General features: G+C 48.8%; 1 protein-coding gene across 1 annotated transcript in view; it reads right to left on the reverse strand.

The window, feature by feature from the left end:
• LOC144610412 (inactive carboxypeptidase-like protein X2) overlaps positions 1-25,365 on the reverse strand; it is a 111,459-nt gene that overhangs the window by 66,888 nt on the left and 19,206 nt on the right. Inside the window, 6 exon segments of the mRNA XM_078429068.1 lie at positions 5,678-5,752; positions 9,583-9,663; positions 13,246-13,326; positions 18,810-18,923; positions 21,883-21,966; positions 23,420-23,527. Of these exon segments, the coding sequence (XP_078285194.1) occupies positions 5,678-5,752; positions 9,583-9,663; positions 13,246-13,326; positions 18,810-18,923; positions 21,883-21,966; positions 23,420-23,527 (543 nt within the window).

A 25,365-nucleotide genomic window follows, 5' to 3' on the forward strand; every position in this document is an offset into this window, starting at 1 on the left:
TGGCAGCATAAGTAGGTAGGACCGGTAAAGTAGACGTGTGGTGTGCTTGCCTTCATCAACTGGGACTTAGAGTAAAAGAGTCAGGAAGTCGTGTTGCAGCTTTATAGGGCTTTGGTTCAGCCACGTTTGGAGTATTGTGTGCAGTTCTGGCCAGCCATTACAGGCAGGAATTGGAGGCTTTGGAGAAGGGGCATGTTTACCAGAATGCTGCCTGCATTAGAGGATATTAGGTTGGACAAATTTGAACTGTTTTCTCTGGAATATCAGAAAATGAGGGGAGACCTGATTAAAGTATATCAAATTAGGAGAGGCATAGATCGGTGGGGTTGCCAACTGTCCCGTATTAGGACTACATTGGTTTGTCCTGTACGGGACCACCTTTTGTCCCGTATTAGGCCCGGACAGCGCTATAGGCCCGGACATTGTAGGCTCGGACAGTGTAGGCCCAGACACTGTAGCCCAGGGGCCGCTGTAGTCCCGGACAGTGTAGGCCCGGGCGCCGCCTAATGGAGGTTGCATAGCAACCTGCCTCTCAGCCCAGGTTGCCGCCATTGGTAGAGGGGGAGCACGTGACCACTGGCTGGGTGAGGTCACGTGGGGCGCGGGGCGGTGACGTCATCTTGTCCCCTATTTGGGAGAGATAGTTGGCACCCCTATAGATACGGTAGACAGTCAGAACCTTTATTCCAGGGTGGAAATATAAAATACTAAAGGACATAGCTTTAAGATGAGATGGACACCATTTAAAGGAGATATATGAAGAAGTTTATTTCACACAAAGGCTGGTGGGTACCTGGAATGTGCTGCCAGGGGTGATGGTGCAGTCAGATATGATAGTGGCGTACAAGAGACTTTTGGATGGGCACATGGAAGTGCAGGGAATGGATCATCGAACATCATCTTCAGTTTAGAGATACAGCGTGGAAACAGGCCCTTCGGCCCATCGAGTCCTCTACCCTACACACACTGGGGACAATTTACATTTACACCAAGCCAATTAACCTACAAACCTGTACGTCTTTGGAGCGTGGGGAGAAACCGAAGATCTCGGAGAAAACCCACGCAGGTCACGGGGAGAACGTACAAACTCTGTACAGACAGCACCCGTAGTCGGGATTGAACCCGGGTCTCTGGCGCTGTAAGCGCTGCAAGGCAGCAACTCTACCGCTGCGCCACCGTGCCACTCGGATATTGTGCAGAGACATTGTGGGTGGAAGAGCCCGTTCCTGTGCTGTGTTATTCTGCGTTCTATAACTCTTTATGGCGTTAAACTTCGAATGGAGCCCCAGCTGCCGATCTCCTTGTCCCTGTTGCAGTGACATTATTGTTCGAGGTTACATGATTGTTCCAAGATATTCGGCTGTTACTATTCATACACTCATTTTATTTTGGATCAGGAGTTATTTATCGTTCAATTCCCCAATGATTATGGAAAATTGTGCACATAATCTGCAGCCACACAGACAGACCTCCATCAAAGCTACACCAGTCCAACATCTAGATTATACAACAGAGCCAACTCTCCTCCCTTCCTTCATTTTAACCCCTGTTCATCCACTTATTCATTTCTTTTCACTGGATACAGTGGGCCATACACGTAGGAAGGAACTGCAGATGCTGGTTTAAACCGAAGACAGACACAAAATGCTGGAGTAATTCAGCGGGACAGGCAGCATCTCTGGAGAGAAGGAATGGGTGACGTTTCGGGTCGAGACAGAGTCTGAAGAAGGATCTCGACCCGAAACGTCACCCATTCCTTCTCTCCAGAGATGCTGCCTGCACTCCAGCATTTTGTACCTATCTTCGAATAATGTCTATGTTGTCTTTTTGTTACAGGCTTATGCAAAAAAGGTCTTCTGAGCTGAAGCGTTTCTAGAAACTACACCAGACCCTTTAACGTTTTTTAAATTATCCCTGTGATGACGTCTTTTAAAAATCGGAACAAAGACATAACATGGAAATTGAGTAATAGGATACCACAAGGGACCAAACTGGAGTTCAGAATGATTATTTACATTGAGATAGACAATTACCTAAGCTAGTTGACGCATTGTAAACACAAGGAACAACAGATGATGGGTCTTGACCCAAAGCGTCACCCATCCATGTTCCCCAGAGATGCTGCCTGTCCCGCTGAGTTACTCCAGCACTCTGTGTCTCCACTTGATACATTCTTCATTGGCGCAAAAGAAGACAAAGAAAAGGAGCACTAACTGTAGCAAATATCATCTCTTATTTGTTGTGGCGTGTGTGTTTTTACCATTGGGATTTGAACAATATATGAATTGAAGCGGATGTGATTTTGGCATCCTGCTAATTTGGTCAATCTTCAGAACAGTTGGTACACAAGGCTGGTTGCTATCGCAGATCCTGTTTCCCCGTGGAACTAAAGGAGACGCCTGCTCTCAGAACCAGACGGCCTGAACACTGAAGGGACCATTAAACAATGTTGTTGTCTGTGAGACACGTGAATTTTGTTTAAAAAATAGTATTTGGAGATAAAGCACGGAAACAGGCCCTTCGGCCCACCGAGTCCGCGCCGACCAGCGATCCCCACACATTTACATTATCCTACACACACTATGGATAGTTTACACATACACCAAGCCAATTAACCGAAGAAAGATTTTGATTGACACAGTTGGGCGGCACGGTGGCGCAGCGGTAGAGTTGCTGCCTTCCAGTGCTTGCAGCGCCGGAGACCCGGGTTCCATCCCAACTACGGGTGCTGTCCGTACGAAGTTTGTACGTTCTCCCCGTGACTTTTCTCTGAGATCTTTGGCTTCCTCCAACACTCCAAATTTGAAGGTTAATTGGCTTGGTATAAATGTAAATTGTCCCTAGTGTGTGTAGGATAGTGCCAATGTTCGGGGATCGCTGGTCGGTGCGGACTCAGTGGGCCGAAGGGCCTGTTTCCGCGGTGTATCTCTAAACTAAACAATTGAAGCTGATCATCTCAGTAGCCAGAGGGAGACTGAGCTAAACTGCACTGAAAACTCTGCCTTGTATCATTTATGTTGCTGTCAGAAAGTCTGGTGTGCAGGAGCTGTGGACAAAAGGCAACCATAGCACTAACTCAGATATTTCTCTAGGTCTTTAGTGAGAACTGAAGGAAACCGTTAGAGACCCCTCCACACTCACCACATTCAAAACATCGCTGAAGTCTCACCAGTTCAGTACTGCCTTCAACCACTGAAGGTCACCTCACCTTCTGTCTCCTTTCTCTGTTCGTTTACTTATTTACTTATTTATCTATTTATTCATTTCCCTATGTTCTCTAAATCTCTGTAAAGCGTCTTTGAGTATATGAAAAGCGCTATATAAATAAAATGCATTATTATTATTATTATTAATTATTTTATATCATTTCATATTGCCAGTGTATCTCAGAACTCAGGAAATGGGGTTTTGTCATTTAATAATCTTTGTCAGTTGATACACTCCAGAATCCTGGTAAATAATATCATAATCGGCAAGCATTCCCCCATCAGAGGTCACAGTGATAAAATATCCAGACCTGAAACGTAGAAAATAGGTGCAGGAGGAGGCCATTCGGCCCTTTGAGCCAGCACCGCCATTCATTGTGATCATGGCTGATCATCCACAATCAGCAACCCGTGCCTGCCTTCTCCCCATATCCCTTGATTCCACTCGCCCCTAGAGCTCTATCTAACTCTCTTTTAAATTCATCCAGTGAATTGGCCTCCACTGCCCTCTGTGGCAGAGAATTCCACAAATTCATAACTGTCTGGGTGAAAACGTTTTTTCTTACCTCAGTTTTAAATGACCTCCCTTTTATTCTTAGACTGTGGCCCCTGGTTCTGGACTCCCCCAACATTGAGAACATTTTTCCTGCACCTAGCTTGTCCAGTCCTTTTATAATTTTATACTTTTCTATAAGATCCCCTCTCATCCTTTTACATTCCAGTGAATACAAGCCCAGTCTTTTCAATCTTTCCTCATATGACAGTCCCGCCATCCCGGGGATTAACCTCGTGAACCTACGCTGCGCTGTCTCAATGGCAAGGATGTCCTTCCTCAAATTAGGAGACCAAAATTGCACACAATACTCCAGATGTGGTCTCACCAGGGCCCTGTACAACGTTACTAGTAATGTAGAGACCTGGATATGCAGTCCAGATAACAAAGACGTTGTTACACAGCATTGGAACAGTCCCTTCAGCCCAAGTTCAGTAGTAGCCATGGTAGCAGTGGAATTTAATTTCAGTTTAAAGAAATAACTAGTCGTTCGTAGTGATAGGCACAGAAACTATCTGTTTCCTCAACCAACACGCACAACTCCAATCCTACATCAACAACAGAACAGGAACCGCCTCTTGTATTACTAGAGTTACCTGCATCAATGTGGTTAGTTTAGTTTTGTTTAGAGATACAGCACAGAAACAGGCCCTTCTGCCCACCATGTCCACGCCGACCAGCGATCCCCGCACATTAACACTATAACACACTAGGGACAATTTTCACTTATACCAAGAATACAAACCCAGGGCAATTAACCTACAAACCTGAGACAGACACAAAAAGCTGGAGAAACTCAGTGGGACAGGATCGAGACCCTTCTTCAGACCGAAACGTCACCCATTCCTTCTCTCCGGAGATGCTGCCTGTCCTGTTGAGTTACTCCAGCATTTTGTGTCTATCTTCGGTTTAAACCAGCATCTGCACTTTCTTCCCACACACCCTACAAACCTGTACGTGTTTGGAGTGTGGGAGGAAACCGAAGATTTTTTTTAGATTTAGAGATACAGCGCGGAAACAGGCCCTTCGGCCCACCGAGTCCGCGCCGCCCAGCGATCCCCGCACACTAACACTATCCTACACACACTAGGGACAATTTTTACATTTTACCCAGTCAATTAACCTACACACCTGTACGTCTTTGGAGTGCGGGAGGAAACCGAAGATCTCGGAGAAAACCCACGCAGGTCACGGGGAGAACGTACAAACTCCGCACAGACAGCGCCCGTAGTCAGGATGGAACCCGCGTCGCTGCCGTTGTGAGCGCTGTAAGGCGGCAACTCTACCGCCGCGCCACCGTGACCGGCACGTGTTTATTTTGCACTAATGCCCTTGTTTATTCTTTTTCGTCTTTTTTTTCTTGTTGCTGTCCTGCAGAATTGTACCTGCCATTTTAATGCCTCATTTATGGATGATTTATGTTTCTTGTGTGCTTGTCTGAGTGTACCTGCCTGTGTGCTTGTCTGAGTGTACCTGCCTGTGTGCTTGTCTGAGTGTACGTGCCTGTGTGCCTGTCTGAGTGTACCTGCCTGTGTGCTTGTCTGAGTGTACGTGCCTGTGTGCTTGTCTGAGTGTACCTGCCTGTGTGCCTGTCTGAGTGTACGTGCCTGTGTGCCTGTCTGAGTGTACGTGCTTGTCTGAGTGTACGTGCCTGTGATGCAAGATTTGCATTGCATCATCACTCATGCATTTGAAATAAACTCGACTTGACTTGACTTGTCACCAACACCCACCTGTTTCACTGATGTCCTTGAGGCTTGGGAATCTACTGCTCATAGTTGGTCTGATGTAGACACGGACCCAGACTCTCAATGCTGCCCATGGCAAGGCAAGCAACTCTACTCTGGGGAATAAATGCTGCCTGAGTCAATGATTGCCCACAACTAAAGAAAATGCTCCAGTTTTAACAAATACCTACATTCTTTCCGAGGCGTCTCGTCCCATGTATCTCCGTAGTCATATATTTCATCAGGGTTGGGTTCTATTGGCGATGCTGAAAAACACACAACATTCAACGTTGCTGATATTATCTGTAGACTTCGAAGCACAAAACAAGGTGTATATTGTTGCATAAGAAAATAACTGCAGATGCTGGTACAAATCGATTTATTCACAAAATGTTGGAGTAACTCAGCAGGTCAGGCAGCATCTCGGGAGAGAAGGAATGGGTGACATTTCGGGACGAGACCCTTCTTCAGACTGATGTCAGGGGGGCGGGACAAAGGAAGGATATAGGTGGAGACAGGAAGATAGAGGGAGATCTGGGAAGGAGGAGGGGAAGGGAGGGACAGAGGAGCTATCTGAAGTTGGAGAAGTCGACGTTCATACCACCGGGCTGCAAACTGCCCAGGCGAAATATGAGGTGCTGCTCCTCCAATTTCCGGCGGGCCTCACTATGGCACTGGAGGAGGCCCATGACAGAAAGGTCAGACTGGGAATGGGAGGGGGAGTTGAAGTGCTCGGCTCCAAAGAGTCGTAGCGTTTTTCTGGACTGTTGGTTTGACGCCAATGATCATAACTTGACGTCTCCTGACGGGGGCGCTGTGGTAGGTTGTCGCCAGGTTGTTGCCAGGTGACATAGGTTGTCGCCGGTGCTGTCTTCGGTGAATTCCATTGGTGGCTACCGACGTCAACCGGCGACAGGTGTCAACCGGCGTCAAAACCGGAGGCCAAAATGACGTGAATTGTCTTCTGTTGTCGCCAACAGGGTCATAGCTTGTGGTAGCTTGTCACGGGTGGACCTAGGTTGACTTTAGTTGTCGTAGGTTGTCGTGGGTGCAGTCGTAGGTGGACGTCCTAAGTCGTGACGATTGGGTCGCCGGTTGTCGGTAGCTTGTCGTAGCTTGACGTTGACTAGGTGCTAGGTTGTTGTAGCTTGTCGTAGACATTGTCATAGGTGGGGGGTCCAGTCGCCGTTTTTTCGGCGACCTGCTACGACTATTGCAGTCTGAATCTGAATCTGAATCTGAATTACCTTTATTGTCATTCAAAATGAATTGAACGAAAATCATTTGTCACGCAGCCACAACAGTACAGAGTAAAAGACACAAGACACACAATTTTAATACAAACATCCATCACAGTGACTCCTCCAGACACCCCCTCACTGTGATGGAAGGCAAAAAAAAATTCTTCATGGACAGATAGTTCGACTTCTGCCGAGGCGACCGAGGCGACCGAGGCTCCCGACTCGCGTACCGCGACCGAGTCGTGCCGGGCGATGGAAAGCCCCGCGGCCGAGCCGTACCAGGTGATGGAAGGCCCCGCGGCTGAGCCGTACCGGGCGATGGAAGGCCCCGCGGCCGAGCCGTGCCGGGCGATGGAAGGCCCCGCGGCCGAGCCATACCAGGCGATGGAAGGCCCCGCGGCCGAGCCGTACCAGGCGATGGAAGGTCCCACGGCCGAGCCGTACCAGGCGATGGAAGGCCCTGCGGCTGAGCCGTGCCGGGCGATGGAAGGCCCCGCGGCCGAGCTGTGCCAGTCGCTGACAGTTGCCTAAAAAAACGCCTAAGTGGGACAGGCCCATGAGTATTATGTTTACGTACCTGTCGTGCTGCTACCGGTAAGAATGTCATTGTTCTGTTTTGGGGGAGATACCAATAAAACACTTTGCCTCTTGACACTTCCCACGAATGAATCAAACTGAACGTTATTATGCCTCGTGCTATCTTTGTCTGCATTCAGAATGATTAGTGCAGCACACACAAAGAATCTGGTCCAGATCTCACGCAAACCTCATTGTCACAGGTAGACGCAAAATGCTGGAGCGACTCAGCGGGTCAAACGGGACCCGCCCCCTCCCCTGACATCAGTCTGAAGAAGGGTCTCGACCCGAAATGTCACGCATTCCTTCTCACCCGAGATGCTGCCTGACCCGCTGAGTTACTCCAGCATTTTGTGTCTACCTTCGATTGAAACCAGCGTCTGCAGTTTTTTTTTCCTACACTACCTCATTGTTACACCTCCAGATATGGAAACCTGAAGGAATGAAACGGCTGAGTGTTTCTGTCAGAGACCATAACAGAGACGGAACTGGTTCTGACGTGCTCTACTTTTATTTATTTACTAGACCAAGTGGACCCGTTGGGCCCAAACCTCAACTACATTGGTGCAGCACCCTCTCCCTCCCTGCCCCCCTCCCTCCCTCCTCCCCCCTCCCTCGTCCCTCCCCCCTCCATCCTCCCCTCCCCCCTCCCTCTGCCCCTCCCCCCTTCCCCCCACCCTCCACCTCCCCCATTCCCCTCCATCCCCCACAACCCCCATTATCTTCCCTCCTCCCCTCCGCCCCCCTCCCTCCCTAGGGGATAGATTTAAACTTTAAAATATAACAGCGATTTCAAAGAAACTTCTTCCATTAGCACCAAAGTGATGGCAGTGAGTAAGGTGGGCCTAACATTGTCGCGCTATCGTGTACCATTTTGGCTGTAATTCAGGAACAAACAAACAAACAAACGAGAGTTTTAGTATATAGATAATTTTTTCAGGTCTGGGTAAACGCTGGAAATACCGGCATTCATTTCCTATCCTTACAATGCCTTTCATGAGGTGGCAAAGTGCTGGAGTAACTCGGCACGTCAAGCAGCACCTCAGGAGAATATGGAGAGGTGACATTTTGGTTCGGGACCGTTCTTCCAACTGAAGAAGTGTGAAGAACAGTCCTGGCCTGTAAAGTCACCTATCCATGTTCTCCAGAGATGCTGCCTGGCCTAGTGAGTTGGTCCAGCGCTTTGTGTCTCCTTTGGTATATTAACATCTACAGTTCTTTGTTTCTACCTGGCGGTCACGGTGGCACAGCGGTAGAGTTGCTGCCTTACAGCGAATGCAGCGCCGGAGACCCGGCTTCAATCCTGACTTCGGGTGCTGTCGGTACGTTCTCCTCGTGACCTGCACGGGTTTTCTCTGAGATCTTCGGTTTCCTCCCACACTCCAAAGACGTACAGGTTTATAGGTTAATTGGCTTGGTAAATGTAAAAACTGCCCCTAGTGGGTGTAGGATAGTGTTAATGTGCGGGGATCGCTGGTCGGCGCGGTCCCGGTGGGCCGAAGGGCTTGTTCCCGCGATATATCTCTAAACTACCTTTCAGGAGGTGTTGGCCAGTCTAGATCTGCTCCAAATCTCCATGTGGTGGCCTCACATGGCCTTTGAAGAGGGAGTTCCAGGAATTATTCACAGTGATTACACTGATGATGTACTCTGCTCCGCTCAGCCAAAACATTATGACCTGATGAGCCAAAACATTATGACCACCTGCCTAATGTGCTGTTTGTCCTCCGTGTGCAGCCCCATACGCAGCAGGGTGCGATGCACTGTGTATTGTGACACATTCCTCCCGTGACCACCATTAAAATTTTCTGTGACTTGTGCCACAGTCGACCTTCTGTCGGATCGGACCAGACGGGATAGCCTTCGTTGCCCTCGCGCATCGATGAGCCTTGGGCGCCCAACACCCTGTCTGTCGCCGGTTTGTGGTTTGTCCCTCCTCGGACCACTGTCGGTAGGTACTCACCACTGCTGACCGGGAGCACCCCTCAAGCCTTGCCGTTTCAGAGATGCTCTGACCCAGCCGTCTGGCCATAACAATTTGGCCCTTGTCAAAGTCGCTCAGGTCTTTACTCCTGCCCATTTCTCCTGCATCCAACACGTCAACTTCAAGAACTGACTGTTCACTTGCTGCCTAATATATCCCACTCCTTGACAGGTGCCATTGTAACAAGATAATCAATGTTATTCACTTCACCTGTCAGTGGTCATAATGTTTTGGCTGATTGGTGTAAATAAACTACTATCACCAAAAGTAACAGCACAAGGAAGAGAATACCTACATGTTTCACCATCCCAAGTGTTTTCATCCCATATGTCTCCATAGTCAAAGGTCTCATCAGGTTCGGTCTCGTTGGATTGTACTGAAAAACATATGTTGCATCTTAAAGTACCTCATGGGCCAACGCTCCCCACAACCATCATTGTCCTCATTACACGCAATCAGCTTTGAGCCTACACCAGAGTCCGAAAATATAGAACCACTCTATTCCTGGTCCTGCCACAGCAGAAAGAAAACGATTCCATCACCTTCTCAAAGCCTTGGTGGGTAACGCCCACCTCCTGAGCATTCACATGAATAGACAATAGATAATAGGTGCAGGAGGAGGCCATTCGGCCCTTCGAGCCAGCACCGCCATTCAATGCGATCATGGCTGATCATTCTCAATCAGTACCCCGTTCCTGCCTTCTCCCCATACCCCCTCCTGGGAACTCCTGGGAATCCCCAGGAACGTTGCAAGTGTAGAGCGAGAGTTCAGAATGGTACCTTGAGTTCATCAGGGACAAGGAGAAGCCCAGCGTCGACGGCAGATGGAGCCCATCGCCTTATCAACTACACACCATCCTGTCCCTTCAAGATGCCTGCCCCACCAGGGGGAGAGTCTGGGGCTTCTGCATTGGCAGAACTGGAGTGGAAGCAAAGCAACCTCCAACATGGGGTCCATGGGGAAGGACAGCCTCTCATACCAGCAATACAACAGCACTTGCTCACTGGCACAGCCACGGTGTACATCGCAGATACCGCATGGAACGTGAGTGTGGTGTTCCCACGGACATTGCTCAACTCCATTCACAACAGATTGTCTCAAGTTCAATTAAAAATGAGTGAAAGTCAGCATGCAGGTACAGCAGGCAGTGAAGAAAGCTAATGGCATGTTGGCCTTCATGACAAGAGGAGTTGAGTATAGGAGCAAAGAGGTCCTTCTGCAGTTGTACAGGGCCCTAGTGAGACCGCACCTGGAATACGGTGTGCAATTTTGGTCTCTCATTTCGAGGAAGAACATTCCTGCCATTGAGGGCGTGCAGCGTAGGTTAACTAGGTTAATTCCCGGAATGGTGGGACTGTCGTATGTTAGAAGACTGGAGCGACTGGGCTTGTATACGCTGGAATTTACAAGGATGAGAGGGGATCTTATTGAAACATATAAGATTATTAAGGGATTAGACACACTAGAGGCAGGAAACATGTTCCCAATGTTGGGGGAGTCCAGAACCAGGGGCCACAGTTTAAGTATAAGTGGTGGGCCATTTAGAACGGAGATGAGGAAAAACTTTTTCACTCAGAGAGTTGTAAATCTGTGGAATTCTCTGCCTCAGAAGGCAGTGGAGGCCAATTCTCTGAATGCATTCAAGAGAGAGCTAGATAGAGCTCTTAAGGATAGCCGAGTCAGGGGGTATGGGGAGAAGGCAGGAACGGGGTACTGATTGTGAATGATCAGCCATGATCACATTGAATGGCGGTGCTGGCTCGAAGGGCCGAATAGCCTCCTCCTTCCTGCACCTATTGTCTACTGTCTAATATACCAGGAGTGAACTGGAGGAAGAACATCTAAAATGAAAACCAACCAAAGTGTTGGAATAAGAACTGCAGGTCATTCAGAGGTCAGGATCGAACCCTGGTCTTTAGCGCTGTGGGGCAGCAGCTCGACCAGCTGTGCCACCGTGCCACCCTGGTAGTCCCTGGCAGTCACCATGTTCCAGGATTCAAACCCATGGCAATAGACAATAGACAATAGACAATAGGTGCAGGAGGAGGCTATTCGGCCCTTCGAGCCAGCACCGTCATTCAATGTGATCATGGCTGATCATTCTCAATCAGTACCCCGTTCCTGCCTTCTCCCCATACCCCCTGACTCCGCTATCCTAAAGAGCTCTATCTATCTCTCTCTTGAATGCATTCAGAGAATTGGCCTCCACTGCCTTCAGAGGCAAAGAATTCCACAGATTCACAACTCTCTGACTAAAAAAGTTTTTCCTCATCTCAGTTCTAAATGGCCTACCCCTTATTCTTAAACTGTGGCCCCTGGTTCTGGACTCCCCCAACTTTGGGAACATGTTTCCTGCCTCTAACGTGTCCAACCCCCTAATAATCTTATACGTTTCGATAAGATCTCCACTCATCCTTCTAAATTCCAGTGTATACAAGCCTAGTCGCTCCAGTCTTTCAACATATGATATTCCCGCCATTCCAGGAATTAACCTAGTAAACCTACGCTGCACGCCCTCAATAGCAATAATATCCTTCCTCAAATTTGGAGACCAAAACTGCACACAGCACTCCAGGTGCGGTCTCACTAGGGCCCTGTACAACTGCAGAATGACCTCTTTGCTCCTATACTCAACTCCTCTTGTTATGAAGGCCAACATTCCATTGGCTTTCTTCACTGCCTGCTGTACCTGCATGCTTCCTTTCAGTGACTGATGCACTAGGACACCCAGATCTCGTTGTACGTCCCCTGTTCCTAACTTGACACCATTCAGATAATACTCTGCCTTCCTATTCTTACCACCAAAGTGGATAACCTCACACTTATCCACATTAAACTGCATCTGCCATGCATCCGCCCACTCACACAACCTGTCCAAGTCACCCTGCAACCTCATAGCATCTTCCTCACAGTTCACACTACCACCCAGCTTTGTATCATCTGCAAATTTGCTAATGGTACTTTTAACCCCTTCATCCAAGTCATTAATGTATATTGTAAATAGCTGCGGTCCCAGCACCGAGCCTTGCGGTACCCCACTAGTCACTGCCTGCCATTCCGAAAGGGACCCATTTATCCCCACTCTTTGCTTTCTGTCTGTCAACCAATTTTCTATCCATGTCAGTACCCTACCTCCAATACCATGTGGTCTAATTTTGCCCACTAATCTCCTATGTGGAACCTTGTCAAAGGCTTTCTGAAAGTCAAGGTACACCACATCCACCGGCTCTCCCCTGTCAATTTTCCTGGTTACATCCTCAAAGAATTCCAGAAGATTAGTCAAGCACGATGAAGAAATAATTATATATTCCCAGATAAGAACAGGGCATGAATTGGAGAGAAGATGCATGTGTTGGTGTTCACATGTGCCAATTGCCTTTGTCCTTCTTGGTGAGTGTTTTCACCATTTTCTATGTTAATGTGTTTCTCAAATATTTTGGTTGTTTTCCAATCATAATTAAACAGGTCAGAATAAAACGTTCCATGTGGTCAGAGAAGTTCCAAGACAACCAGGAAGTGACAGGGAAGCTGTCATTTAGCACCCTGTCTTATGTGGCATAACCCAGAATCACCTCAGAGACTAGAGTCATGGAGTCATAGAGTGATACAACGCGGAAACAGGCCCTTCAGCCCAACTTGCCCACACCGGCCAACTTGTCCCAGCTACACGAGTCCCACCCGCCCGCATTTGGTCAATATCCCTCCAAATCGATGTACCTGTCCAACTGTTTCTTAAACGTTGGGATAGTCCCAGCCTCAACTACCTCCTCTGGCGGCTCGTTCCATGCGCCCACCACCCTTTGCGTGAAAAAGTTACCCCTCAGATTCCTGTTCAATCTCTTCCCCTTCACCTTAAACCAACGTCCTCTTGTCTTTGATTCTCCCCACTCTGGGCAGGAGACTCTGCGCATCTATTATTACAAAACACAACAATACAAACTGTACGAGAATACCTACGTGTGTCTCCATCCCAAGGATTCTCGTTCCATATATCTCCATAGTCATACGTGTCGTCAGGTTTGGGCTCCTTGGGTTGCACTGAAAAACACACAATTCATCATAGACTCTGCTGTTCAATGTCTCCAGGTACCCACCCTGATTACACTCAATCAGCTCTGACGAGCAGGCTGAACATCAGAGGTCCCATAATGGACACTCTAATAGATGGAGACAAAATGCACTATTAGACAGGCCCAGATAGAGTGGACATGGAAAGGACGTTTCCAGTAATGGGAGAGTCTAGGACCAGAGGGCACAGCCTCAGAAAAAAAGGATGTACCTTTAAAATGGAGATGAGGAGGAATTTCTTGAGAGCACAGTGAATCTGTGGAATCCATTGCTGTGGGGGCCAAGTGATTGGATATTTTCAAAGCAGTGATGTATAGGTTCTTAATTAGTAAGGCCATCAGACGTTACGGGGAGAAGGCAGGACAAGGATCAAGAGGGGAAACTAAATCAGCCATGATCGAATGGCGGAGAAGACTCGATGTGTCATAAGATCATAAGTTCTAGGAGCAGAATTGGCCCATTTGGCCCATCAAGTCTACTCTGCCATTCAATCATGGCTGATCTATCTTTCCTACTCAGCCACATCCTCCTGCCTTGTTCCCGTAACTCATGGCACCCGCACTGATCAAGGATCTATCAATCCCCACCAGAACAATATCCACTGACTTGGCCTTCACTGCTGCCTGTGGCAATGAATTACACAGATTCACCACCCTTTGACGTGTACAAAATCATGAGAGGAATAGATCGGGTAGATGCACAGAATCTCTTGCCCGGAGTAGGGGAATCGAGGACCAGATAACATCTGTTCAAGGTGAAGGGGGAAAGATTTAATAGGAATCTGAGAGATAACTTTTTCACACAAATGGTGGTAGGTGTATGGAACAAGCTGCCAGAGGAGGTAGTTGAGGCTGGGACTATCCCAACGTTTAAGAAACAGTTAGACCGGTACATGGATAGGACAGGTTTGGAGGGATATGGACCAAGCGCAGGCAAGTGGGACTAGTGTAGCTGGGACATGTTGACCGGTGTGGGCAAGTTGGGCCAAAGTGCCTGTTCCACACTGTATCACTCTATGACTCTATGACTCTAGTAGGCGACTCTGGAACTTACAAATTAGTCTTAAATAGCCACGGTCTTTAATTAACATCCACTGTCTTTTCCCCAGTGTAGGTGAACTTAAAGGGAGAGGAGACCTGTTCATGGTGAGAGGGGAAAGATTTAAAGGGTAGCCGAGGGTCAACTGTTTCAAGCAGAGGGTGGTGCAGATGTGGAATGAGCTGTCCGTGGAAGTAACTGAGGTTTAAGAGACACTCGGACAGGAAAGGAAAGGCTTGGAGGGATATGGGTTAGGTGCAGGGAAGTTGGACTAGCTTGGCTAAGCAACTTGGGCAGGATGGATGAGTTGGGCCAATGGGCCTGTTTCCATGTTGTGTAGCCCTATGACTCATGAAACCACCAAGCCAGACTGGAAGTCAGTCATCTTTGATGCTGAGGGGCAGCGTCAGAAGAGAAGGACCCTTTGTATTAGTGGCCAAGGTGATACACTGTAGTTACATTCAGCGCTGCTTACAGCTCTACCACGTGCTACTGCCATCCGTTATTACATATTGCCTTCCAGTCACCTCTTGTCATCTCTATTTTAATCAAAATTGGGTGAATTAACCCAGAAGTGAACTGAAGCATTGCAGTATAAAATACTGAAATCCAAAGCATTGGAAAAGTACAGCAGAATATTCAGCATCTAAAAGAAAATATTCTTTCCTTCTTCGTCCTGTTGAAACGTTCTGCAAAAACTACAATATCTCCTTACAAAATAGAAGATCATTTCAGAGACACAGAAGACTCCAGATGCTGGAATCTTGACTGGAACACTAAGTGCTGGAAGAACTCAAGGGGTCAGGCAGCATCTGTGGAGGGAATGGACACAACGTTTTGGGTTGAGACCCTTCTTCAGACTGAAATGTCACCCTTCCACTCTTCCCACAGGTGCTGTCGAACTCATTGAGTGCCTCCAGCACTTGTTTTTTTTTTGCTCAGGAGGTCATTTCGATTTATCAAAGCTATGCTGTCTCACAGAGCAATCGCTTTCCCTCACTAATGTACCCTGTAACACATACCTTCTAGATTCTTCCACTCATCAACACACCGGGGTTAGTCTAAAATGGCCAATTAACCCACCAACTGGTGTGTCTTCAGGTTGCGGTAAGAAACCAAGAGGCCTTTGAAAACCCATAGTTGATAGTAGAAGCAGATACAATTAGGGTTACCAACTGTCCCGTATTAGCTGGGACAACCCGTATTTTGGGCTAAATTGGTTTGGCCTGTACGGGGCCGGCCACCCTTCTCCCATATTAGGCCTGGATGGCGCTGTTGGCCCAGCTCTGTAGGCCCAGCTCTGTAGGCCCAGACACTGTATGCCCGGACACTGTAGGCCCGGACACTGTAGGCCCGGACACTGTAGGCCCGGACACTGTAGGCCCGGACACTGTAGGCCCGGACACTGTAGGCCCGGACACTGTAGGCCCGGACACTGTAGGCCCGGACACTGTCGGCCCGGACACTGTAGGCCCAGACACTGTAGGCCCGGACACTGTAGGCCCGGACGGCACTGTAGGCCCAGACACTGTAGGCCCAGACACTGTAGGCCCAGATATTGTAGGCCCAGACACTGTAGGCCCGGGCGCCGCCTAACGAAGGTTGCATAGCTACCCGCCTCCCGGCCCGGGCGGCCACCTTTGGTGAAACGGGAGCAAGTGGCCGCTAGCTGGGTGAGGTCACGTGGGACGCGGGGTGGTGACGTCACCCTTTGTCCCTTATTTGGGAGTGAGGAAGTTGGCAACCCTAGATACTTTTGGATTGGCACATAGATATGGATGGGAATGGTAGAACATGCAAACACCACATCGGCAGTAGAGGACGATGTCAGGGCGGAACCCGGGTCACTGAAGATGTGAGGCAGCAACTCCTTCAGTCCCAATAACTTTGTCTTCTTCTGAAGCTGAAAAAACCTTGCATTTCCAGTAATTTTATTTTGTATTTAATGCTCCACGATTAGTCATATCCTTTGCGGTTCATCGTTTTTGGATCACTGACTGTAAACAATCTCTAGCAAGGAAAGACACAAAGTGCTGGAGTAACTCAGCTGGGCGGGCAGCTTCTCTGGAGGACATGGATAGCTCTATCCTATCCATGTTGTCCAGAGATGCTGCCTGACCCGTTGAGTTACTCCATCACTTATGTGTCTTTTTTTGTAAATCAGCATCTGCAGTTTCTTGTATCTCCTTGAATCTCATGCAAGCCCTTGGTTCCAGTAAAGATTACTGAGTTAAAGGGCATTATGATGTACTGCCACCTTGTAAATATATTTTTTTAGCTCAGAATGGGTAACTATGAAAAGGCGTCTAACTCCATTTTACCATCTTTATGCTCTCACAGGTTTCTAACAGTAGCTGGGCAGCCTGAAATAGGCCGCGGGATTTTTCTCTGCTCGGCGGGGGCTTCAATATCGGGAGCTACGATCACCCCGACGTGCAGTAGCAGCGGCAGCGTCTTCGCCCGCACCGGATCGCAGGGCTTGGGTCGGCCCGCTGTGGACCTTTTACCGTCCGGCGCGGCCTGGAACGTGGCAACGACAACAGCCTGACCACGGGAGAAGACGGCAGGGGATTCTGGCCTTCCATCACAGTGAGGAGGTGACTGGAGGAGACTCACTGTGATGGATGCTTCTTTTTTTTGGCACGCCTCGCAAACCCAATAGTCATTGCTACCTTGACTGCAGATGACAAGCTGCTGGATCCAAAGGCAGCAGAATGAAATCTCAGTTGCAGAGTATAGAATCATTCAGCATGGAAACAGATCCTTTGGTTAGGTTTGCCAACATCCTCCCTCCCAAATAAGGGACAGAGGGTGACGTCACCGCCCCGCGCCCCACGTAACCTCACCCAGCCAGCGGCCCCGTGCTCCCGGCCCGGGCGGCCACCATTGGTGGAGCGGGAGCACGTGGCCGCTGGCTGGGTGAGGTCACGTGGGGCGCGGGGCGCGGGGCGGTGACGTCACCTTTTGTCCCTTATTTGGGAGTGGGGAAGTTGGCAACCGTACTAATATGGGACAAGGGCCGTCCCGAACGGGACAAACTAATTTAGCCCAAATTACGGGATGTCCCAATAGACAATAGACAATAGGTGCAGGAGTAGGCCATTTGGCCCTTCGAGCCAGCACCGCCATTCAATGTGATCATGGCTGATCATCCACAATCAGTACCCTGTTCCTGCCCTCTCCCCATACCCCTTGACTCCCCTATCATTAAGAGCTCTGTCTAACTCTCTCTTGAAAGCATCCAGAGAATTGGCCTCCACTGCCTTCTGAGGCTCAGAATTCTACAGATTTACAACTCTCTGAGTGAAAAAGTTTTTCCTCATCTCCGTTCTGAATGGCCTACCCCTTATTCTTAAACTGTGGCCCCTGGTTAACACTGGACAGTTGGCAGCCCTAACTTTGGCCCAACTTTTCTATGCCAAACAAGATGCCCCATCTCCCATTTGCCTGTGATTGACCCATATCCCTCCGTGTTTGCCTCACTGGCAGCTCATTCCATATACCAACCACCCTCAGATTCCTATTAAATCTTGCCCCATCTCACCTCAAACTAGGGTTGCCAACTTTCTCACTCCAAAATAAAGGACAAAAGGTGATGTCACCACCTTGCGCCCCACGTGACCTCACCCGGCTAGCGGCCACGTGCTCCCGTTCCACCAATGGCGGCCGCCCGGGCTGAGAGGCAGGTTGATATGCAATCTCCGTTAGGCAGCGCCCAGGCCTCCGGGCCTACACTGTCCAGACCTACACTGTCCGAGCTGACAGAGGCCTCCGGGCCTACACTTTCCGGGCCTACACTGTCCGGGCCGACAGAGGCCCCCGGGCCTACACTTTCGGGACCTACACTGTCCGGGCCGACAGAGGCCCCTCGGTCCTACAGTGTCCGGGTCTACACTGCCCGGGCCGACAGCGGCCCCCGGGCCTACACTGTCCGGGCCGACAGCGGCCCCCGGGCCTACAGTGTCCGGGCCTACAGTGTCTGGGCCTACAGCTCCCCTCGAGCCTAATATGGGACAAGGGCGGTCCCGTACGGGACAAACCAATTTAGCCCAATATACGGGATGTCCCGGCTAATACGGGACAGTGGCAACCCAGCCTCAAACCTATGCCCTCTGTTTCTTGATAATGTATTATATTTCTGAGCGTCAACTGGCAGGAAAGAAATTAGATTGAGCAGAATCGTTTTGTTTTCCGGATTACAGTGTTAGATGAACAGGCCATGTGTATCCATGGCAGCTTTGAATCCCCTGTGTGAAGGTGATGTTACGAGGTGCGTTTGCCGTTTGTCATTCGTGAAGCAGTATTATTAGAACGGACAGACGCACAGAGCACTGTGCACTCGTGCAAAAAACAAAGTGCCGGACAAACTCAGTGGGTCAGGCAGCGTCCCTCGAGGAAAATGGACAGATACTCACATTCCCCGTGTTCATCTGTCTCAACTTCTTCAATCTCCAATTCAAACTCGAGTTCCTTCTCCAGCGTTGTGCCGGGAGGTTTCTTTGGTTGTCCCTCTGGATTGCTCCACCCGTCTGCAACAAAGAGGAAAGAATGACTCCCGCACTTCATTTTCCCGCATGCTGAAATTCCATTGGAATTCCCTTGGAACGTGGAACGCTGAACAGGACAGGACAGGACAGGACAGGACAGGACAGGACAGGACAGGACAGGACAGGACAGGACAGGACAGGACAGGACAGGACAGGACAGGACAGGACAGGACAGGACAGGACAGGACAGGACAGGACAGGACAGGACAGGACAGGACAGGACAGGACAGGACAGGACAGCACACCACAGCACAGCACAGTACAGGAACAGGCCCTTCAGCCCCCAATGCCTGTGTCAAACATGATGCCATTAACCTCATCTCCGCTGCCTGCATGTGATCCACAAACCTCCATCCCATTCATATCCATGTTCCTATCGAAAAATGTTTGAAGCGCTTCTATTCCACTACCATCTTATTTTTTGCTCAGCTAAGTAAAACAGACACCGGGTGGCGCCAGCAATGGCTGCCTCGCCAGCAGTCTGTCCGTCCCCTCCTTCTTTGTTGTCCTATAGTATGTGTTAAGTGTATATTTTAGTGTTCTTCAGCTTGTTTTATGTGGGGGGGGGTTGGGGGAAACTATTTTTAATCTCTCACCTCGACGGAGGTGCAATTTTTTCCCGTACCGTATCTCCGGCCTAACAACGAGGCCTAACATGTTAGGGCGTACTGTGGCCTAACATCGAGGAGTTGGCGGCCTCTGCTGGAGACCGACTCGCGGTCCCTGGTTAGAGACCAACTTCGGGAGCTCCAGACCGCAGAGTGAGTTTCAACCGCCCCGATGCGGAGGCTTCAACCACCGGCTGCGGAAGCTTCGATCGCCCCGACCGCGGGAGAATAAGGAGGAAGAAGGTTGGACATTATTGCCTTCCATCACAGTGAGGAATGTGGGGATGTTTGTGTTAACTTTTATGTAGTTTAGTTTAGAGATACAGCGCGGAAACAGGCCCTTTCGGCCCACCGGGTCCGCACCGACCAGCGATCCCCGCACATTAACACTATTCTACACCCACTAGGGACAATTTTTACATTTACCCAGCCAATTAACCTACAAACCTGCACGTCGTTGGAGTGTGGGAGGAAACCGAAGATCTCGGAGAAAACCCACGCAGGTCACGGGGAGAACGTACAAACTCCGTACAGACGGCGCCCGTAGTCGGGATCGAACCCGGGTCTCCGGCGCTGCATTTCGCTTTAAGGCAGCAACTCTACCGCTGCGCCACCGTGACCATCATGTGTCTTGGTGCTTTTTTTAGTATGGCTGTACGGTAATTCGAATATCACTGTGCCTTAATTGGTACACGTGGCAATAAAAGACCTTTGAAAGCTTTGCGATCATATTACGTTAAGGCGGGGAGCATTATTTATATTTTAAAATACAATAGAAATAAAATTGTTGTATTTTAAAAGTAAGAAAATTAAATTTCAGCAGAGCGGCTGCAGATAGTCATACATACAGCATGGTCATAGGCCCTTCAGCCCAACTAGTCCCTGCTGTCCAAGATGCCCCATTTACTGGCATTTGCCCTGTGTCACTCTAAACCATGTTCCTGTCCAAATGTCTTTTACATGTTGAGGAAACACATTTCCCAGGGAGTTAAGTAGCTAGTTGCATGGGTGAACAAAGGCCTTTCCATGTACCTTCTCTGTGATTCACTCAATAAACAGCTTCATGAGAACACATCTCTCCTTTCTCAGACCGCCTGCCAACTAATGGATTGAACGAGCTGGCTGGTTCTTCATTAGTTCATAAGCTGTCGGAGCAGAATAAGCCCTTTTCCCCGTAACCCTAGAAATCCGTATTAATCAAGAATCTTATCAATCTCTGCCTTAAACATATCCATTGACTTGGCCTCCACAGCCTTCTGTGGCAATGAGTTCCACAGATTCACCACCCTCTGACTAAAGAAATTCCTCCTCATTTTCTTTCTAAAGGTACATCATTTTGTTCAGCGGCCGTGGCCTCTGGTCCTAGACTCTCTCACTCAGGGAGGGTAGGAGGGGAGGGGGGAGGGGAGGGGGGAGGGGAGGGGGGGGAGAGGGGAGGAGGAGAGGTTTGGGCCCAATGGGTCCACTTGGTCTAGTAATTGTATAAACGTCTATCATGTGAACCCACCAACCTTCTGACGATCCAGAGAAAACAGTCCAGGTCTGTCCAACCTCTCTTTATAGTGAATGCCTTCTAATCCAGGCAACATCCTGGTAAACCTCTTCTGCACCCCCTCCAAAGCCTGTATTGGAGTTATGTTATCACCTCTCTCCATACTCACGGGCTCTGTTCATTCAATGCTTGTCCTAAGCCTGTGCTCTTTTGATTCGGATTCTCCGATCAATGGTAATACTTTTTTTCCCACATTGTCTAACAACTAAACCAGGCAGAATTAGGAAAACCTGCTTTAGATTCATCTTCGCTGTTCCTGTTTCAGCAGAAAATGTTCTGGCTGTTCTTTTAACTATTAGTTAGGGCTTTAAACTAAAAGTAGTGAAAAAAAAGTGTTTCCTCCCACACTCCAAAGACGTGCAGGTTTGTAGGTTAATTGGCTTGGTCAATGTAAAAATTGTCCCTAGTGATTGTAGGATAGTGTTAATGTGCGGGGATCGTTGGTTGGCGCGGACCTGGTGGGCCGAAGGGCCTGTTTCCGTGCTGTTTTCTCTAAACTAAACTAGACTAATAACAAGGTTGTATCTAAGATATTGGGCCTTAAAGAATGATTCATCCCAGAGATTCTTTTAACTTGCACAACAGTGTTGGCTGACGTTCAGTCTATAATGTTCACCAGTTTTGCAAACGGTCTTCCTGTCATTTTCATTTTCTTAGATCTTTGTTTAACCCCTTCCAAATAGCAAGAGATAATTCATTATTGTCACGCAACGCCAGCACACTGGGAGAATAGCTATCGAGTGGGAAGCTCAGCACAGGGGAAATAAAGTTGGAAACATACATTCATCTATATCTTCATCTATTCCATAGTCATAATTCCCTCCATATGACTCCGTGGGAATATCTGGGGATTCCGTAGGTTTGCCTGCAAAGAGATTAAAAGTTAGATTTGAGTCTGCTATGTCCATCAATAGAATTAACCCATGAACAGACAGCACTGTCAGATATTTCACCCCACATAAATCAGGTCATGACTGTGTGCCCAGGTTCAGCTCCACCTCCATATCAAGTTTGCTGATGACACTGTGGTGGTGAGCCGGATCTCCGACAACGATGAGAAGACCTTCTGGGAGGAGGTGGCTGATCTGGCACTCTGGTGTCAGGACAATAACCTCCTCTTGAATGTCAAAAAAACCGAAGGAGCTGATTGTGGACTTTAGAAGGGCTCAACATCCAAGGACGTACACGCCACTGGAGATAAATGGGTCTACTGTGGATAGGGTGAGCAGTTTTAAATACCTGGGAGTCCACATCACAGAGGATCTGACATGGGCAACGCACATTGCCGCACTGGTGGGTAAGGCAAAGCAGCGCCTTTACCACCTCAGACAGCTGAGGAAATTCAGAGTGTCTCTGAGGATACTTCATTGCTTCTACTCTGGGGCTGTAGAGAGCATCCTGTCCGGCAACATTACAGTCTGGTTGGTGAACAGCTCTGCCCAGGACAAGATGGCCCTGCAGAGAGTAGTGCGTTCGGCAGAACGCACCATGGGAACTACACTCATCCCCCTGCAGGACCTATACATCAGGAGGTGCAGATCCAGAGCAAGCAAGATTATGGGGGACCCCTGCCACCCCAGCAACGGACTGTTCCAGCTGCTACGGTCAGGCAAACGCCTCCGCTGTCACGCTGTGAAAACAGAGAGAATGAGACGGAGATTCTTCCCACAGGCCATCAGGACTGTTAACCTTTATAACTCCAGAGACTAAATTTTGTCTTCTCTGTATTAACTTTAATTTATATGCTGTAACTGTAATTCTTTTTTATTTGCACAATCCGCAGGCATTGCCACTTTCATTTCACTGCACATCGTGTATGTGTATGTGACAAATAAACTTGACTTGACTTGCAGTAAAATAGGGAAGGCAGGAGAATGGGGTTAGGAGGAAGAGATGGATCATCCATGATTGAATGGCGGAGCAGACTGGATGGGCCGAATGGCCTGATTCCACTCCTATCACTTATGATCTTATGAAAACATTGCAGATAGAGGATTGATCAGCTCAGAGGGTCTGTTTGGCCTTTTGAGACTATTCTAGCTTTTGAAAAAGAGCTTTTCTTTTATATCGGAGGTATTTATTCACAAAATGCTGGGGTAACTCAGCAGGTCAGGCAGCATCTCAGGAGAGAAGGAATGGGCAACGTTTCGGGTCGAGACCCTTCTTCAGACTGATGTCAGGGGGCGGGACAAAGGAAGGATATAGGTGGAGACAGGAAGATAGAGGGAGATCTGGGAAGGGGAAGGGGAAGAGAAGGACAGAGGAACTATCTAAAGTTGGAGAAGTCGATGTTCATACCGCTGTTGCTGTAAACCTACCTGTCCTCTCCTCCCTGCTCATGTCCTTCGTCACATTGTAGTATTCTTTAATGACGGGTGAGGTGAAGGGCTTGGTGGGGGATTCGGTGGGATCCGGGTCATGGTCGGCTGGAAACGAAACACACAGCCGTCAGTTCTTTATCAATGCATTCTGCCTTCAAAGTAGCTTCGCCCTTGAAATATCTAAACAATTTAGTTACAGCAACCTGCACTCCAGGTAAACACCAGTTCAGAATCTGCAATTTTTATTTGTTATCGGGCAACTGAACCATCCTGCCAACATCTGAAGAGCAGTTGTGAGCTACCAACTACCTCTTTCGAGAACCCTCCGACTATCTTTTATCTTGCACTAAACGTCATCTACGTTATCCCCTTTATCATGTGTCGATGCACTGTGGACGGCTCGATTACAGGCATCTATTGTCTTTCCGCTGACTGGTGAGCACCAAAGATACTAGAGGAGCAAGATGAACCACTCCGTTGAAATCGCCTATACTGAAGTGTAGTACGCAAAGGAGCGTAACGGCCGCCATTTTAGTAAGCAAAACCCGCCGTTCGCTATGCCTCTCGCAGTGTAATCAGTGTTTTGGGGGAACAGTATGTGTGATGATACCATTAAAATGCAGAATAAATCTCATCTATCAATTCACAGATTTTTGTTATTTTGCTTTTTAAATGTTTCTGCAAGTTTCTGCCTACTAAAATGGTGCCGTGACGTACTACGGTTTTTTGGGTCGAGTGGTCTATCTTGCTCCTCTAGTATCTTTGGTTAGCACGAAACAAAAGCTTTTTACTGTCCCCAGTACATGTACAGTACACAGCTACTGTACCTCAGTACACGTAACAATAAACTAAACTCATAACTCTCATGGCTTTCAGTGGTGAATGACTGGCCCATGTGTTTCCTTCACACCAGGAGTCTCCCATGTTTCCTCTTTGCCTGATGGAAACTCGGCTCCAGGTCTATGTCCAGGTTCTCAGTCTGGTTACAACATCTGCATTGAATTGCAATTTTTTTTAACAGATTATATCTGTGAATATCCAAAGGACTACGCAGACAGAGTGGAAGCTTGTTCCAACCGTTAACGGCCATCATCCCTGGGAAATGCAGGGGTTCTGGTTTTACAGACTTTAGCAGCCCTCTGACGGTCCTTTAGTCCATAAGTCAGAAAATACAGAAAAATCACTCTCAATAAGGTAACCAGGCTTCAACGGCATTGTAATGAACTGATAAGAAAGATGAATTACTGGAAGTGCAGAGAGGAAATTGGTTCTGCTGTTCTTAGGATGATTGTATGTATGTACACCAACTTTTAAATTTAATGATATTGTGGGACCTCATCCATATGTAGGAGTGTCTTTAAGATGGGTGTTCATATCCCACCGATTGCCTGTATTTCAAACTATCTTGCCAACAATATCTAGCTTAGGGTTGCCAACTGTTCCGTATTAGCCCGGACATCCCGCCTTTTGGGCTAAATTGGTTTGTCCCTTAAGGGACCACCCTTGTCCCGTATTAGGCCCGGGGGGCGCTGTAGGCCCGGACTCTGTAGGCCCGGACGCTGTAGGCCCGGACACTGTAGGCCCGGACACTGTAGGCCCGGGCGCTGTAGGCCCGGATGCTGTAGGCCCGGGCGCTGTAGGCCCGGACGCTGTAGGCCCGGACACTGTAAGCCTGGACAGTATAGGTCCGGATTAGTGTAGGTCTGGACAGTGTAGGCCCGGCGGCCCAGGCGCCGCCTAAAGGAGGTTGTTTAGCAACCCGCCTCCCGGCCCAGGCATCCGCCATTGGTGGAGCAGGAGAACATGGCCGCTGGCTGGGTGAGGTCACGTGGGGCGCCGGGCAGTGACGAGACCTAAACTCCAAATGGGGTCTCACTAGGGCCCTGTACAACTGCAGAAGGACTTCTTTGCTCCTATACTCAACTCCTCTTGTTATGAAGGCC

This window comes from Rhinoraja longicauda, chromosome 36 (genome assembly GCF_053455715.1).
Source record: "Rhinoraja longicauda isolate Sanriku21f chromosome 36, sRhiLon1.1, whole genome shotgun sequence".
In the NCBI taxonomy this organism is placed as follows: domain Eukaryota; kingdom Metazoa; phylum Chordata; class Chondrichthyes; order Rajiformes; family Arhynchobatidae; genus Rhinoraja; species Rhinoraja longicauda.